The following is a 17,942-nucleotide window of genomic DNA, read 5'->3' as shown; positions in this document are numbered from 1 at the left end:
CCACGTAAATAAATAAACTGCATTATCAACAATTACACATTTACAAAACTACAAACAAAGACTAAAAACAGTTACTATAAATTTAAAGCACTGTTGCTCATATTAATTAATCTACTATTTTTTTTTTAAGCAAACTATAATATGAAAAAACACTCTGAAGTTTTGTTTTTTCTACATTTTGTTCTGTTACAATATTCAGGAACTTAAGAACTTCAGAAAGTTATATTTTTCAAGATTATTCATTCATTCAGCTTTAAAATCCAAAACTTTATAAAAATTGGTTTAATTGGAGATTTACTTACCTGAAAAAGGACCACATTAAAAATTAGCCCCACACAGTTCAAAAATAAAACAAAAATTGTATTACTCTTACATGTCTTATAGATAGCATTACCTAATACTGTTGCAAGTTTTGTAAATAATTCTGTCATTTCCAACTCTTTCAAACCTTCTGTTTGATTTTGAGCATGAAGAGAATGTAAAGGAGACTTCCCACCAACCATTGATACCAAGCTCATCATTCCTTCTTTACCTATTAAGAAATATCTATAAATAAATGTTTATAAACTTACTAAATTGTTGAAATATAGAAAATTAAATGTTATAGAAATACTGTCAATTACTCTCACTAAATGTAACAATAAAATCAATAAAGGTGGTACCTAACACTACAGGGAGATAACTCTGTAAAATCAGCTAAACGTTTTAATTACTTTAAAATTGAAAATTGAAATGGGTAATGTGTCAAAGAGACAACAACCCGACCATAGAAAAAAACAACAGCAGAAGGTCACCAACAGGTCTTCAATGTAGTGAGAAATTCCTGCACCCGTTATTAAGGGAATATTAAGCTTTTCAATGTTCAAAATAAGTGTTTGTCGAAGAGCTATATAACCAGTGTATCTTTTCTGATCAAACGGTTGGTTCAAATTTTTTGAAATTTTTATATTTTTGTCAAAGGGTCTAAGTAAATACTGTCAAAATTTTAAGAAAATTAAACGAGCCAAATTAGTTTTAGTGAAGGTGTTGGGTACCACCTTAAATACATAAAATATTGCTGGTTTTATGTTGCGTGTTTTATTTTCACATCATTTGACATAGTCAGAGATTACTCTGTCGTCCGACGGCTGTTTTGCCAGACAAGCTGTGGCCGTGGGACGTCAGAGCTTGTCCCACATCTAAAAGTGAATAATTTCACACCCAAAATAGATGCGCTGCATCTTCGCTTCAGGAGCCGATTGAGGGCCTTGGAATTATATAAATCAGGCTTCAATCTTTTCATTTTTCATTAATGTCTTCATTTATGCAAGTTTCACCTACCTGCCAAACCTTTATTTTTCTATATTTTAACATTTTTCACAGAGACCCATGATTTCTGCATTTTTGACTTTCACTTTCAAATGGATGTCAAGTTACAGGAGATTTCGTGGCCTCGAAACTCAAATATGCAAATATTTATATTTTGTTACCTCCTTTATAGGAGATTGATGTTTAACATTTAGAAGCAACCATGTTTTTTCACCTCCTTTACAGGAGATCGGTAACAAGCATTTAGTTCCGACCACGATAACAATCGGAAGCTCTCGGACATTAAGATAACTTAGCTTGCATTGTAAATGAACAAGGTGTTACATTATGGTCATTTGCACTGTTTTCTCGTGGTCACGTGATAATCTTTGAAAATGAAAGGCAAAATGCAGAAATCATGGGTCTCTGTGAAAAATGTTAAAATATAGAAAATAAAGGTTTGGCAGGTAGGTGAAACTTGCATAAATGAAGAGATAAATGAAAAATGAAGAGATTGAAGCCCGATTTATATAATTCCAAGGCCTTCAGTTGGCTCCAGAAGAGACGATGCAGGGCATCTATTTTGGGTGGGCAAAAATCCACTTTTTGATATGAGACGAGCTCTGACGTCCCACGGCCCGAGCTTGTCTGGCAAAACAGCCATCGGACGTCAGAGTAATCTCGGACTACATTTGACATACCGTTATATAGACAAGAATGGACTTTTAGCACATCAAAACTGGTCATAATGTGTGGTTGTAACAAGCCAGGCTAGCAGGTCTATGTGTTGTTTTTTTCCTGTTTGTATATAATACTGTGGATTCATTAATATTCATGGAATATCAATTTTCGTCTATTTTAATGGGGACAGGGGAACCATGAATTTAAAGGTTCAACGAATTACAAATTTCCTACAGGAATGTAGTCAGACTCTGCCAAAACCCTGAAATTAAATATCCAAGAATATGCAAGTTTTCTTCAAACCATGAAAATTGGTACCCGCGAAAATAAATGAATCCACAGTATGCCTTTTTTTTTAGTGCCAAGTGTTTAGGTTGGTGTCAACTGTTGTGCTGTTTAATATTGGTAATCCCTTTTTCTATATCATAAGTGTCAATCACAAGATATCATCTAAAGTCTCCTTAAATAATAAATCTCCCCCTGACAAGGATCCGGAAAATTTTTCACCTAATTTCGGTCATTTTCATACAACTTAAAAGTTGATGCCCCTTTTCAAAAGATGATTGCCAAAATCACATTACTGCATGAGACTAATTATGAGTATGCTCATACTCGATCGTCATGTTCGTACCATCAACAAACTTGTTTCACTGTTGCATCGCATTTACTTCATGATTTGTCCTACCATTTTTCAAAAATCGATCAAGGGCAATTAAGGGAAGGCAACAGTTTAAAAATAGAATGATTTTAATGACTCATAACGATAATATACTCAGTTATCGCTTACGTTTCTTTCGATTCTGAAGTCAAAATTCAAACCGGATGTACTGCGACAATACTAAAACGAACAATTCCGGACTCATTTCCGGGATTAGTTTTGTTTATCCAAAATCACAGGAAATCATCGGCTTTTTAATATTTTACCTTTAATAGTGTCAGAATATTAATTAAAATAGTTGCACTAGCTTTATTTAGGATGAAATTATTTTAAATTTACAATTAATTGTCTAAATCTGTGGAAGAGAATTTCAAGCATGCGTATTACATATTACAAAGCACGTGTGTTAGAAGTAAACAAATATTTTTTCTACAAAATTAAACCAAGTTTTAATTTGATTTTAAATCATAATTGACAATTGTCTGACCTGTTGAGTAATTAAATAATGAAGCCAGTTGGTATGGAATTTTTATTTCTTTATAATAATAGTTTGGAGCTTGTGATTAATTGCCAGGTGTGAATTAAAAACACAGGTAAAGAGATTAGCAATCATTAGCCAATAGCTCCCCGAGGCATTAATATAGTTATTAGGAGGGCCCTCAGGATTATAACACTTTATTGGAGTGGCAGTTTAAATACAGGAAGTCGATAACAAAACAAAAATATGTTCAAAATGGCGATTTTGAAAGTCGATCTCAACGAAATGACCGAAATTATTAATGTTGAAAAATACAATTTGACCTAAATCCCAATTAAAAGTTTAGGACATTATAGTTTCAGTTTAGGACATGACTGGCAAATATGACCGTTTCCGGACCCTTGCCCCCTGATGTCTGTTTTTAAAAATGTTCAACCTCTAAAAATTAATCAAAATTAACAGTAAAATAAATACAAAGATTAGAAACCCCTTCATTACCTTTGTTTAATTTTGATGATATAAAAGTAAACATAAAAATCTTACCAATATTGTTCGAGCTGACATTGAGACTGTGTAACTGAGATTTGTGACTTTTTGTGGAAAAGATCTTTGACAAACTTAAAGCACCAGTGTCTGTAAACTAAAATTAAATGATAATTGTAGCATATGTTCCATTGATTACTATACTTATCCACTATGATATAGTTAAATTTTTAACAGATATAACTAGAAATTTTAGGTGAGGTTTTATTCATCATCTGATGCACCCAATTGTATTGGACTGGTCATAACCATTATAAAATGATGACTCAAGTATCTATTTAGCAAACCAACCCCATTATTGAAGATTCATAATACCTTTTGGGGGAAATATTGGTGAAACTAAAATTATATACAAATTTCCACTAACTAGATCGTATTTTGAAGTTTTGACAAACCATGAAATTGTCAGTATCTAAAACAATTTAAAACTTTCCTGAGATCATGCCATTCTACACCCATGAAATTAAAGTAAAAAAGAGTATTCCACCAAAATGTTTATTAATTACATAAACAACAACATCAAGGCAATCAAAATAGTAAGAGGGGATATTCTTTTTATGCTAGCTCAATGGAACACATTGCAAATGTCAATTATAACTCACTGTATTGCTCGATAAATCTAAGACAGCTAAAGGGTGTTTCTTACAGCTAACAACAGCTTGTGACAAGTCAATCACACCCTCATCTTCTAAACGATTGGCTGACAGTTTCAACATATGTAACTGGAACCCTTTCTTTATTGCCTGGCACAATGGAGCTATGTCAGAGGCAGACAGGGAACAACCTCCAAAACTGAGAGTTCTTAATGAAGATCCAACAACATTCCCTGTAAAAGAAAAAAGAGATTTTTTTTTTAAAAGGAATAAAATATGCAATGCTTACTATACAAATAACAGATGCCCCTGCCTTCAGCAACTGAGATCTCATTTTAATAATAAAACTAAATTTTGTATATACGCCAGATGCGTGATAAGTGTAAGTGGTCATAAAGATCAAAATTTGATTTTTTCCCCAATAATCAGGTACCATAAGCACTTGTTAACTTCAAATTTGTATTTGGATCTGGCAGTTTCATTGCTGGACTAACCAATCACTGCCACTAGCATCAACTATAACTGTATTCTTTTAACATGTTTATATATACTTGTAATGATCTGTACTAATTATATGAGCAACATGATGATTCCCACATGTGAATCTGCTTACCCTTCTGGAGCATCTGAGGTTACACTTGTTTTTGGTGGGGTTTTGTGTTGCTCAGTCTTCAGTTTTCTATGTTGTGTTTTTATACTATCATTTGTCTGTTGGGTCTTTTTTTTGGCCACAGCGTGATCAGTTCATTCTTGATATGTGATTTGAAATTTCTCTTATTATCCAGAGACTTATTCTTAGTAATACTCTTCCAACTACTGAAGTTTGAGTCATTTGTCATAACAGCAAATAAAATTGCAATAAAATTGTTTTTAAATAATTCCAAAAAAAACAGTTAACAGGATACCCATTAAAGCCTGCAATGTATCAGTAGAAGCCAGCTTGATTCCATCAAGTACCAGTGTAGTCAGGTTCCCTGTTGTATACACTGCTGTCATCTGGTGGAGATCTTTGATCCTACATTTTCTAATGTTGACATACTGCAGATCCTGAAATTTCTCTAACTTCTCTGACAGATCATTGCACTGATTGTTTAAACTGTAGTTTATTCTTTGTAATGTACTGTTACCTTCTCCATCTAAAAATAGAAAGCACCAATTCAGTTTTAGAACCTAATGTTTTCTGGGTAATATTTTCAAAATGGTAAAATGCTAATATTTAAGCATCCATAACAATGACAAATTTATTAATCAATTGATGTGTATTTTTCCTTTTTTTGAAATACAAGCAATGAAATACCAGATCTGTTAAAATCCAGTCTTTAGATTCTTAAACAGTGCATTGTTATATCAAAAAGTCTGAAGTAACCCCTAAAAATCTAAAAATCAAATGTTGTTTGTATTTAAATTTCAAGAAAATTTGGACAATTAAATTAGAACTACTGTCATCCCCATATGATGCAATGAATTAAAAAAACACTTGTTGCATTTTTTTTCCCTTGAAAAGGTGGTGGAAGGTTTACAAATTAAGATATCTCAGTAAAGTATCCACTAGTTTGTGTATGTGTTTTTGCCATAGTGTTAATACTCTAAATAATTTGGAAAAAAAAAGTTCAAACCTGATGTTAGCTTTAGGATTGAGTCAAAACACTTTGGTGATAAATCTGAATTAGAGCCAATGTTTATGTCAAACACAGGGATTTGTCTCCCTTTGAAAACCTCTTCAATACAAGCCCAGAAGTTGTCAGTCAGACTACCATCACTCAAACTGACAATCTGCAGCAGTGATGTGTGATCTTCTTTCAAATCTACCTTTAAATCTGAAATATTTAAGAATAATAAATTAGGAATGTGTCTTTGGGCAACAGATGCCCTAGCTTGTAAATATGCAGATAATGAATTCACATTATTAAGACCAGTTTTTGTGATTACAAGCATTGTGTAGTTATAACAATTTGTTGAAGCAAAATAAAAATAGAGAACAGAAATGACAGATCAAGCAATTTTTCCATTTATAAAAGAGCATAACTCAAGAAATTTAGAAATGATGCCACCGAATTTTGTAACTTATGTTATGTGATTTTAAGCACTGTGTATAAGTTTTAAAACATTTGGTCAAGGCAAACTAAAATTAGAGAAAAGAAACCAAATTCTGGACAGATGGACAGGACTGACAGACGGGATGTGGTAATGCCCCAACACCTAGCTACACAGCATAAAAAAAACATTATCTCTCGCATTTTCATGTTTTCTTTAAGGATGTTTGCTCCTCTATTTTTTTTATTTTTTGTCAGATTTTTGGAATCCTCTGGTTTCATCCATGTATTAACATTAATAAAAGTTGCACACTAACCCCTACTTTTCTTTTCATATTTTGAATACATATTATTTAATGAGCCATATTTCAAAATCTTATAAAATCCTTGTGATTTTTTCATAGTTTTTCAAAGAAAAAAAGTGTCATTGTTAAGTGAAAGGAAATTCTAGAGAGAATTCTTTCCCGCCAAATTTTCAACGGCTTGTATCTCGAAAATAAGCACATGGACCCCGAATTTTTTTCTGCTTTTTTCGTTTCTTTATTTACATACTTTCAATTTATAAGAGTCTTTTAAATAGCTTGTTATTTTTAAACAGAGTAGCGAACATCCTTAATGTAAATTTGCAAGGATTTATTTTGCAGTTTTGTTAATAACCCTTACCTGTATCCCTACCATCACTTGGTGCTGTATCATAGTTTTCATTAATACTAGGGACCATAAAACATCTTATAGCTTTTAAGAGAAGTGTAGTTGCTATTATTTTTTTGTAGCATTAAATTTACACTATTGGAATGAAGAATTGTATTTTCATAATCCATGGTGTTCTAGTTACCTTTATGTTATAAATCAAAGTTCTGTTGTACAGTTGTCACATTTTTTACTTTTATAAATAATTGATTAAGTTTGGTTTTATTGTAGCAAAGCAGAGATATCAAATATTTAAAACAACTGCACAGGGTGATATTATATACATGGGTAAATAAGTACTTAAAAGGTATTTTACCACCAAACAAGAATGTGTCCCAAGTACACGGATGCCCCATCTGCATTATCATTTTCTATGTTCAGTGGACCGTGAAAATGGGATAAAATCTCTAATTTGGCATTAAAATTAGAAAGATAATATCATAGGGAACATGTTTACTAACTTTAAACAGATGAACGAACGGACAGACGAACGAACACACAGAATAGAAAACATAATGTCCCTCTTCTGTCGTAGGTGGGGCATAAAAAGGTATTTCACCAACAAAAAAATTAAACTAACCTGCTACAGATACATTTGTGTCTTTTACTCTTACAATATCCAAGCTAAGATTTCTCATGGTGGAAGAATTCATTGCCAAAACTACAAGTTTTCCAACTCTCTTTAATGAGTCAAACTATAAAAAATGGAAATGATGAAAACTAAGATATTTTTTAAACATCGTTATATTTTTATATTTATATGAGTAAGATCACAATTCATGAAATATACTACTGTTGATTCATTGTTAGTGATTGGATATCAATTTTTGTTTTTCGTTGGTACAGATGTACGGCAAATTCAAATGTTCAACAAATAACAAATTTTCTATAAGCTTTATGTAAATTTTAAGTGAATGGCAAAACCACAAAATCAAATAACCACATTTTCAAAGCTAAACAGGACTTTAATATGGTGTATGAGCAATAAATGTAAACAATAGAAGTCAACGTAATAAAAATATATGCTGTCTTTTATGTTTTTCAGTTTTAGATATTTAGTTGCATTTATGTGCCTGTTTAAAGTCTGGAGCCTCTATCTGGCCTTTGATAGTCTTTATGTTTTTAAATTCAAGTTCATTTATATGCTTTGGAGTTTAGTGTTACTTCCATTTTCCCTGAACTACAGTAGTACACATTTTGTTAAAGAGACAGTTGAAGCCCCCTCCCCCTCCTCAAGGAGCAGGATTTTCTATCTGTGTTGAAGACCTATTGGTGGCCTTTGGCTGTTTTCTACTATGAAAAAATTTTGGACCTACATTAAACATAAAAAAACTGATTATAGTGGTATTACTGAAATCAAACAAGATGGCAAACTTCTAACTGATCCACTACAAAAAGCTGGGGCACTTAACGCACAATTCCAGTCTGTATTTACACCAGCATCTAATATTTCTCATACAGAATTTGTCAAACAGTGTAACATGCCACAGAATACTTCTTTTCCACCCATATCAAAATTAATAATAAAAACAGAAGGTATACAAAAACTCTTACATAACTTAAATCCAAACAAAGCAGCAGGACCAGATGAAATTAAACCAAGATTTTTAAAAGAACTTTCACATGAAATTGCACCCATACTCACTATTATCTTTGAGAAGTCAATCAAAACAGGCGTTGTTCCAGATGACTGGAAAACTGCCCATGTCTCTCCTGTATACAAAAAAGGCCAAAAATATAACCCTGAAAACTACCGTCCTATATCACTCACATGTATTTGTTGCAAACTTTTAGAACACATCGTAGTAAAACACATCATGAAACATGCAGATAATCACAACATTTTATATCCCCTACAGCATGGATTTCGCAGAAATCGATCCTGCGAAACACAACTATTAGAATTTATAGACGATGTCTCACTAAACATGGAAAATGGTAAACAAACAGATATTTTGGTCATGGATTTTTCTAAAGCATTCGATAAAGTTTCACATTCTTTTTTAACTAATAAGCTTCATCATTACGGGATACAGGGGGAATTAAATTACTGGATACAAAATTTTCTTAGCAATCGCAAACAGGCAGTAGTTCTAGAGGGGGAAAAATCTGAGTATGTTGCAGTTGAGTCAGGGGTTCCACAGGGGTCAGTTCTTGGACCAAGTCTTTTCTTGTTCTATATTAATGACATTCCATCTGGTCTAACATCTACAGTACGTTTATTTGCAGACGACACAATAGTTTATTTGGCAATAAAATCAAACTCCGATGCATTAACACTACAAAAAGATCTTGACAAACTGGCATCGTGGGAAACTACCTGGAAAATGGCATTCCACCCAGATAAGTGTAATGTAATCTCAGTCACCAGAAATAAAAAACCAATCACATTTAACTACACATTACACAATCATTCTTTAGAACATGTAACAACAGCAAAATATCTGGGGGTCACCATCAGTTCAAACCTTAAATGGGATGTGCATATTAACAACATATGCAAGAAAGCTAATAGCACACTAGGCTTTCTAAAGAGGAACCTGAACATAAGTTCAACATCCATTAAAGAGCAAGCATATAAGTCCCTAGTAAGACCATCACTAGAGTATGCTTGCTCTGTTTGGGATCCATACTTACAACAAGACATAGATAGCATTGAAAAAGTTCAAAGGAGGGCTGCGCGTTTTGTTACCAACAAATACAGAAACACCTCAAGCGTTGGTAACATGTTACAACATCTTGAATGGCGCAGTCTCTCTGACAGAAGAAAAGACTCCAGATTGGTAATGCTCTACAAAATTGAACACGAAAAGGTTGCAATCCCTAAACAAAATAAATTAATTCCACAAAAAAGACAAACAAGACATACAATTTCGAACAGCTTCCAAATTCCATCCTGCAAAACACAGTACAGAAAAGAGTCATATTTTCCAAGAACTATCACCGACTGGAACAAACTACCGGACAACATTGTAAATTGCACTTCAGTCGACTCTTTCAAATCTTCAATTTCAAAGCATCAATATTAACTCAATTACAACATCTTACTTTATTATACAAAACATTTTAAATTTTTAATTTTTCCTATTTTTTAAAAATTGTACATTTTTCCAATCTATGTCTTGTTGTAAGTTTCCTCCTGTGACATAATCTTCAATTTGTTGAAGGCGGTCACTATATGGTAGAATAGAATAGAATACTCTTTGGACTGGTGACACTTTCCAATTTCCATTCTGAATTCTAAACCATAAAAGTATTGATCCCTTAGTTAATTGAAGGTGATTAATGACATTAATTCACAAGTCTGTACAGCTATTTCATACAATTCCCATATGCCAGCAAACTAATGACACTAGAAACTACAATGTTATTTACCTGATTACCATTGAGATTAAGCTCCTCTAAAATGTTATTTACCTGATTACCATTGAGATTAAGCTCCTCTAGAATGTTATTTACCTGATTACAATTGAGATTAAGCTCCTATACAGTGTTATTTACCTGATTACCATTGAGATTAAGCTCCTCTACAATGTAATTTACCTGATTACCATTGAGATTAAGCTCCTTTACAATGTTATTTACCTGATTACCATTGAGATTAAGCTCCTCTACAATGTTATTTACCTGATTACCATTGAGATTTAGCTCCTCTAGAATGGTATTTACCTGATTACCATTGAGATTAAGCTCCTCTACCATGTTTTTTACCTGATTACCATTTAGATTAAGCTCCTCTACAATGTGTTTTACCTGATTACCATTGAGATTAAGAATGTTATTTACCTGATTAGCATTGAGATTAAGCTCCTCTACAATGTTATTTACCTGATTACCATTGAGATTTAGCTCCTCTAGAATGGTATTTACCTGATTACTATTGGGGTTAAGCTCCTCTACAATGTTATTTACCTGATTACCATTGAGATTTAGCTCCTCTAGAATGGTATTTACCTGATTACTATTGGGGTTAAGCTCCTCTACAACGTTATTTACCTGATTACAATTGAGATTAAGCTCCTCTACAATGTTATTTACCTGATCACCATTGAGATTAAGCTCCTCTATAATGTTATTTACCTGATTACCATTGAGATTAAGCTCCTCTACCATGTTATTTACCTGATTACCATTGAGATTAAGCTCCCTTACCATGTTATTTACCTGATTACCATTGAGATTAAGCTCCTCTACCATGTTATTTACCTGATTACCATTGAGATTTAGCTCCTCTAGAATGGTATTTACCTGATTACTATTGGGGTTAAGCTCCTCTACAATGTTATTTACCTGATTACCATTGAGATTTAGCTCCTCTAGAATGGTATTTACCTGATTACTATTGGGGTTAAGCTCCTCTACAACGTTATTTACCTGATTACCATTGAGATTAAGCTCCTCTACAATGTTATTTACCTGATCACCATTGAGATTAAGCTCCTCTATAATGTTATTTACCTGATTACCATTGAGATTAAGCTCCTCTACCATGTTATTTACCTGATTACCATTGAGATTAAGCTCCTTTACCATGTTATTTACCTGATTACCATTGAGATTAAGCTCCTCTACCATGTTATTTACCTGATTACCATTGAGATTAAGCTCCTCTATAATGTTATTTACCTGATTACCATTGAGATTAATCTCCTCTACCATGTTATTTACCTGATTACCATTGAGATTAAGCTCCTCTACAATGTTATTTACCTGATTACCATTGAGATTAAGCTCCTCTAAAGTTGTGTTATATTCATAGCCTTGTATAAAGGCATCAATCCCTGCTGTATTTATCTCACAGTTAGCCAAGGCGATACTCTTGAGAATACAGCTAGGATTCTGAAAAAAAACCAAGTTCATTGTTATTTAGTTTTATAATTCATTTTTTTTAAACATGAGTTATTATTTCTTGCAAATGTAACAAAAAATACAAATCTTACTGTTGAGTTATCTTCCCTGAAATGGCTTAATCGAAAAATTGATCTGAACTATACAAATGTTTTGTCTTTGTTAAAACAGTCTGAAGGTATCAGTCTTGTATTACAACTTCAATTTCCAATGCATGTCAAAACATGGAGGGAAACAAAATAGTTCATTTTTTTCTGAATTTATTTCTGAACTCAATTTTTTCTGTTTGATTATAGGTTTAGGCTGAATTGAAACATATATATATAGACTTTAAAAAAAATCTTTTGGGGATATGAATCCAGGAAAGTGGAAGGATCTCATGTTTACTGGAAGTGGTGCGGCCAAGTAAAAATAGCAAACAGAAAGTAGAAAAAAAATGTTTTGACTTCAGGATTGCGTAACTTTTTATTCTTCGTGGCAAGACCCCCTTTTATTTTGGATTTAATCACAATTTCACATTAGTACATACATGATATGAACATGATTTTTTTTTCCTATGTGGCATTTTTTATTTCCAAAGATCAGCTGTTTTGCATGTAAGCCTATGGAGCAGTCAATTACAAGACTGCATCCTGAATGTGGCATTTAATTTCTTTTTTCTTATACAAAGAACTAGCAGGACTGATTTTGTACCGGTACTGTTTTTTACAATCCAAGATGACCATAAGTTTTGATAATTTTCAAAATAATGTATAATGCCTAAATTTTACCTTTAATTTCTCACCAAATCCCTTGCCTAAAATCATCCTATCAGACAAGGCATTGTTACTAAGATCAATATCTGTTAATGCTGTATTATCCATCAAACCTTCCATAAACACCTTCATGTCTGATGATCCTAAATTCTGTGCTCTGATTAAAAGATACAGATGCATGATAAACAAAGCACAATAATTTAAAAATAGTACATGTATATAAAACTAAAAACTAATTTATTTTCACAACTTTTGAGAGTAGAAAAATAACACAGAAATAAATCATCAATAAAATGTAAAACCTGGATTTCTTCTTATAAAAATATGTCAAGTAAAATAGGAAACAGCAAAATTAAATAGCCGCAAAATGGACAAGAAAAAGTGAAAATAAGTATCTCCGAAAAATAAGTTGGTTAAGAGTATACATGTATAATATACATAATTAAACTACAACAGACTAAAGGGCCCCAAATAATACATGTATTTTCATTAACAGGTGTTTTTTGTTCATGATGTAGATTTACCTTAAAAATTTTGGTGTGAGTCTGGGGTTTTTTTTCTTTGTTCTCAGTGGATATTTGTATAAATGCAGACGGGGAGTGTCCTTACATTTACCTAAGAGTCTTGAGTGTTGTATTTACTTTAAGAGCAGGTCCCACACATCTGGAGAAGTAATCTTTACCAAGGGAATTGCTGGACACATTCAGGTATACCAATGTCTTATTCTGTGTTATCATTTTACCCAAACATTCCTGAAAAACAGAAAACATTTATGTTAAAACTTTCATTATTTTTAAAGGCAACAGATCAATAATCATGAAAGAAAGTATTACATATATAATAAAATTTATGGTTTTTAACTTGACTTCCATTTTGTTTATAATAATCTGATGTTCATTAAATATTTGCTGTGGATCTAATGCTAAAAATATTGTTTGTGGTTTTTTTTTTTAAATATTTTAAAGGTTAACCAGAGACTGATGTGATCACAATCATAAAAATGTTTTTTTATGTCGAATGTATGTTTTAGGAATGTTGTTTCAATATAAATATCTTTCCTATTTCCAACTATCCTAACAAAGGTTTTGACCTCTAATCCTCCCTTTATCAAACCATTAGGCATCAACACATGCACTGCTGCCCCTGACTCCCCTATATTAAATCCCTTTACTATATATACTTACAGCACTGTCAGTGTCGGCCATATTATCTGCTATATTTAGACTGGACACTGTCACATTGTTACACATTGCTAAACAAATACTCCTGAATGAATGTGGTCCTATGTTATTATTAGATATGTCAATTTCCTGCAATAAATATAATCTTTCTGCATAAAATAATTACGTTGAATTACAAACATTTTGTATACGTGCAATGAATGCAATCATACATGTCATATGGAAAGTAATTTAAAATCATTTCTGATTCTCTTACATTAACAGATTTTCATGTCATTCAATTGTTGCTGTGTAAATTGGTGTAGTAAAATGTACATATTCTTATAACTGTATGAGCTGTTTTGTATGAAGATTTTCCAGCTTTTCAATTGTTTCTGTGTTGTAAAAATGAACATTTTCTGATAACTAAAATTGAAACAGGAAATGGTGAATGTGTCAAAGCGACAACAACTCGACCACAGAGCAGACAACAGCTGAAGGTCACCAATGGGTCTCCAATGTAGCCAGAATTCCTGCACCTGTAGGTGTCCTTCAGCTGGCCCTTAAAAACTATTTATACTAGTACAGTGATAATGGACGTCATTCTAAACTCCGAATTATACACAAGAAACTAAAATTAAAAATCACACAAGACTAACAAAGGCCAGAGGCTCCTGACTTGGGACAGGCAAAAAGTTGCAGTGGGGTTCCAGTTTTTCAATTATTTCTGTGTTGTAAAAATGAACATTTTCTGATAACTGTATGCTTCTGTGTCTTTGACTTCTGTCATATTGTAACATATATTACAATGTAGTGTTTCCTGTAATTTTGATAAATTGGACAGGTGTAACAGCCTACAGGTAAATCTTTGATGTGCTTAGATCTGTTTATTCCATTAACAGTATACATGTTTTAAGACACAGACAATAGGAGCAGTTCTTACAGGAAATTTCAATAATAAATAAGTGCCCCTTTTGTAATCAATTGAATTCTTACCTGTAAATTTGACAACTTGGATAAAAAATCGTAAAAATTATAATTCATTGGTAAAGCTCTGAACATTTGTAGTTTTGTTATATTTTTTGTCACTTTTTTCATTAAACTTTCTGGTTTAACAAGAACACATGCACAACCCAGTGCTTCATCAAACTTCCTTTGGTCCTCTGATTCAATAAAATCATCTTCTGTTTGAGAGTTATCTCCCTTTGGTTGAGACTTATCTCCCTTTGTTTCCTCTTTAGAATCTGATGAGTTACTTCCCTTGTTTTTACTTTGTTCATTCTGATTTTGACTTGTTGAGCTTGAAACTTCAGGCAGTTTTGTAACACTACTGGATGGAGTGGTCATCTTTTTATCCTCAGTACTCTGTGGTGGATTTAGAGGTGGTAAACTTATGGAACCTTCAGATTTGTTTTCTTTATTGGTTGACTCAGGGCCAGCATTGTTACTTGAATTTGGTCCAGGTTTAGTCTTACTTCCACTGGAACCCATGAAGTAAACTTATGTCTATAACTAAAATAAAATAATTATTTCATTTTGTATAAAATTTATTGTTTTGTGTCAAATATATGGTCCATATATGTTAAGTTGAAAATGTTTGTCAGGTATAAAGTATGAAATAATAACAGCTGTCCTCTCAAAATATAGTGTGGATCAAATTTGTTTGTGATGGACAGACCAACAGACAGACAGACCTTTGACATAGGAAGTGGTACATACATCATGACACACCCTCTGGTGTTGGTTAAAATGGATGTCAAGTATAGGTGGTGGTTAAAATGGATGTCAAGTATAATATTTAAAATCATAACGGTTCTCAAGATATAGAGCGGACACAATCTTCACAACAGGACACAGGGTTGTCAACTGAAACCAAAGTTTTTGACCTTGACCTTTAACCTAAAAAGTTGTACAAACATCATGACACACCCTCTGGTGTTGGTTAATAATCGTGTTAAGTATTAAGTATAAAATCATAAAGGTTATCTAGATATGGAGCGGACACAATCTTCACCAAAGGACACAGGGTTGTCAACTGAAACCAAAGTTTTTGACCTTGACCTTTGACCTAGGAAGTTGTACCTACATCATGACACACCCTCTGGTGTTGGTTAAAATGGATGTCAAGTATAAACTTTGAAATCATAACGGTTCTCAAGATATAGAGCGGACACTAAAGTGTTACGGACGGACGGACAGAAGGACAGACAGGACGGACAGACGGACTATCATTACCTACTGGATTGTGAAAATTATGAGGAGGCTAGAGAAAAACTCCCCTCAGCACTCTACTTCATAACAGCAAAACTAACACTTGAATCTGAAGTATTGTTAGCAACAACAGAAAATGATAATTACAAACATCACATAGAAGATATTCAACATTTGTTCGGGGTCTTTATTAAAGATACTGGAAGGTTCACAATATAGATAGTTAAGGTTTTATAAGGGTTAATAATTTATTCAATTTTAATTTAATTTTTTTGGTAATTAATTATTTAATTATTTATTTAGTTATATATTAATTTTTTTCTGCAGTGCCACATCATAAATACAAATGTACCAATGAGTTTTATACAAAAGTGACGTAAATTTACCAGTGTGATTCAAATTACAGAGAGATTATAGTGTCAAGTTGACACTTCTAAAGACTAAAGACTAGAGACACTAGGTAGGAAACGTCACAGTTACAAATAAGCGTAGTTACGAATTGACAAGGTAAGAAACAACTAACATTCTCTTTTCTTTTGGATATTTCAAGAAATATTTTTCATCAATAAGCACAAAAAAGGTAGGACTTTGAAACGTAACGTAAAAATTTCTAACCCGGAATGAAAATTTCGTGCCAAAATTAGGTGTCAAAGTTCCCCCAAAAATCTGCTCTCAAACTCCAGACGCAAAAAAATAGCTTCAGTGTAGTCCAAATAATTATGACGTCTTGAAAGGCTATTATATTTTTTTTCTTTGACGCCTTACTTCGACGTCATAATGCTGAAGCCGCCATTTTCGGTTGGACTTTGAGAGCATATTTTGCTCTCAACTTTGAGACCCAATTTAGCCATCAAATTTTCAAAGATGTCTAAAGAAAAATGCATATATAAAAATTCTTACCTTTTATGTGTTTGTTTTACGAAAATATTTCCAATTAATCCCTACAGAAATAATAATATAAGTAACAATTCCATCCGAGGCGGGAACATGTCGACTGCATTTTTTAAAACGTTTGTCGGATTTCTTTTAAGGAGATTATAAAATAATTTTTACACCAAACTCGGTAAAACCCGAATTTCCGGAACCATTGTTTTACATTATCCGGAAATTCAGGTTGGTCAAAATGTACCGAGTTTGGTTCAAAAATATATTTTATACACCTTAAATGAAGCATCTTAAGGAGAAATCAGCTAAACGTTTTTATAAAGCAGTAAATTCCCTATCAAAGTCCAGCTGAATATATGAGTTTGGCGTTATGACGTTGATGTAAGGCGTCAAAGAAAAAAAATATAATAGCCTTTCAAGACGTCATAATTATTTGGACTAGCTTCAGTGTTGTGATGTTGTAGAAAGGCGTCCCAGAACAAAATTAAATAGCCTTGCCACACTTCATATTCATAATTATTTTGACCAGACAAAGCCATGTTGTTGTGTATTCTGCCCGGCTCAACTGTCAAGCAGTGAGCTAGGATGTAAGGCTATACCTATCGAACACTTTTCTTGAAACACCCTGTTTCACCTTTAAATATGACTTTAAAAAGGTTTTTCAAAAAGTGGACAATTTGGTTGCCACGGACGCTCATTTCATTTTGGTACTGAAACGGGGACCACCTACAACTTATTAAATTTACATAAAAACAAAAACGAGATGGAAAAAAGTTTCGATTTTAAAAGATAAGCATCACATCAACAGAAATACAAACCAAAACCATTCTTGTTTACAGTTTTGACTTGTCACAAATCTTGACTTTGGCGGCAATTTGAGGGGAGATAATGGTTATTCTTTGTTGCACCTAAAATAATGAGAGCGGTTCCGTCTACGTAATTTTTAACTGTAATTAATTTACAGTTACAAAACTCAGCAAAACAGAATTCAATTGAAAGAGTTGAATTCTTAAACAAAGAAAATAACAGCTCATGTGCAAAAATTGCTTTCCTTCTAGGAATAGTATACCAAAAAGTGAATAATATAGTATGATCTCGCCCAAATACCTGAATTCGCCCT

The 17,942-nt window shown here is 32.7% G+C and overlaps 1 protein-coding gene across 1 annotated transcript in view; it reads right to left on the bottom strand.

Annotated features, from left to right (window-relative positions):
• Positions 1 to 17,724, bottom strand: part of LOC134718750 (uncharacterized) — a 35,949-nt gene extending 18,225 nt beyond the window's left edge. Inside the window, exons 1-12 of the mRNA XM_063581435.1 lie at positions 17,641 to 17,724; positions 14,723 to 15,238; positions 13,751 to 13,876; positions 13,182 to 13,318; positions 12,582 to 12,723; positions 11,674 to 11,802; positions 7,544 to 7,658; positions 5,857 to 6,057; positions 5,146 to 5,376; positions 4,250 to 4,473; positions 3,648 to 3,744; positions 395 to 532 (exon numbers count right to left, since the gene is read on the bottom strand). Coding sequence (XP_063437505.1) covers positions 395 to 532; positions 3,648 to 3,744; positions 4,250 to 4,473; positions 5,146 to 5,376; positions 5,857 to 6,057; positions 7,544 to 7,658; positions 11,674 to 11,802; positions 12,582 to 12,723; positions 13,182 to 13,318; positions 13,751 to 13,876; positions 14,723 to 15,217 — 2,035 coding nt within the window. The 5' untranslated portion in view covers positions 15,218 to 15,238; positions 17,641 to 17,724. The remainder of the gene's footprint in view (positions 1 to 394; positions 533 to 3,647; positions 3,745 to 4,249; positions 4,474 to 5,145; positions 5,377 to 5,856; positions 6,058 to 7,543; positions 7,659 to 11,673; positions 11,803 to 12,581; positions 12,724 to 13,181; positions 13,319 to 13,750; positions 13,877 to 14,722; positions 15,239 to 17,640) is intronic.
• Positions 17,725 to 17,942: the final 218 nt, after the last annotated feature.

Source organism: Mytilus trossulus, chromosome 5, assembly GCF_036588685.1.
Source record: "Mytilus trossulus isolate FHL-02 chromosome 5, PNRI_Mtr1.1.1.hap1, whole genome shotgun sequence".
Lineage (NCBI taxonomy): Eukaryota > Metazoa > Mollusca > Bivalvia > Mytilida > Mytilidae > Mytilus > Mytilus trossulus.
Note: the sequence above shows the minus strand (reverse complement) of the source record. Positions and strands in the feature narration are given on the sequence as shown.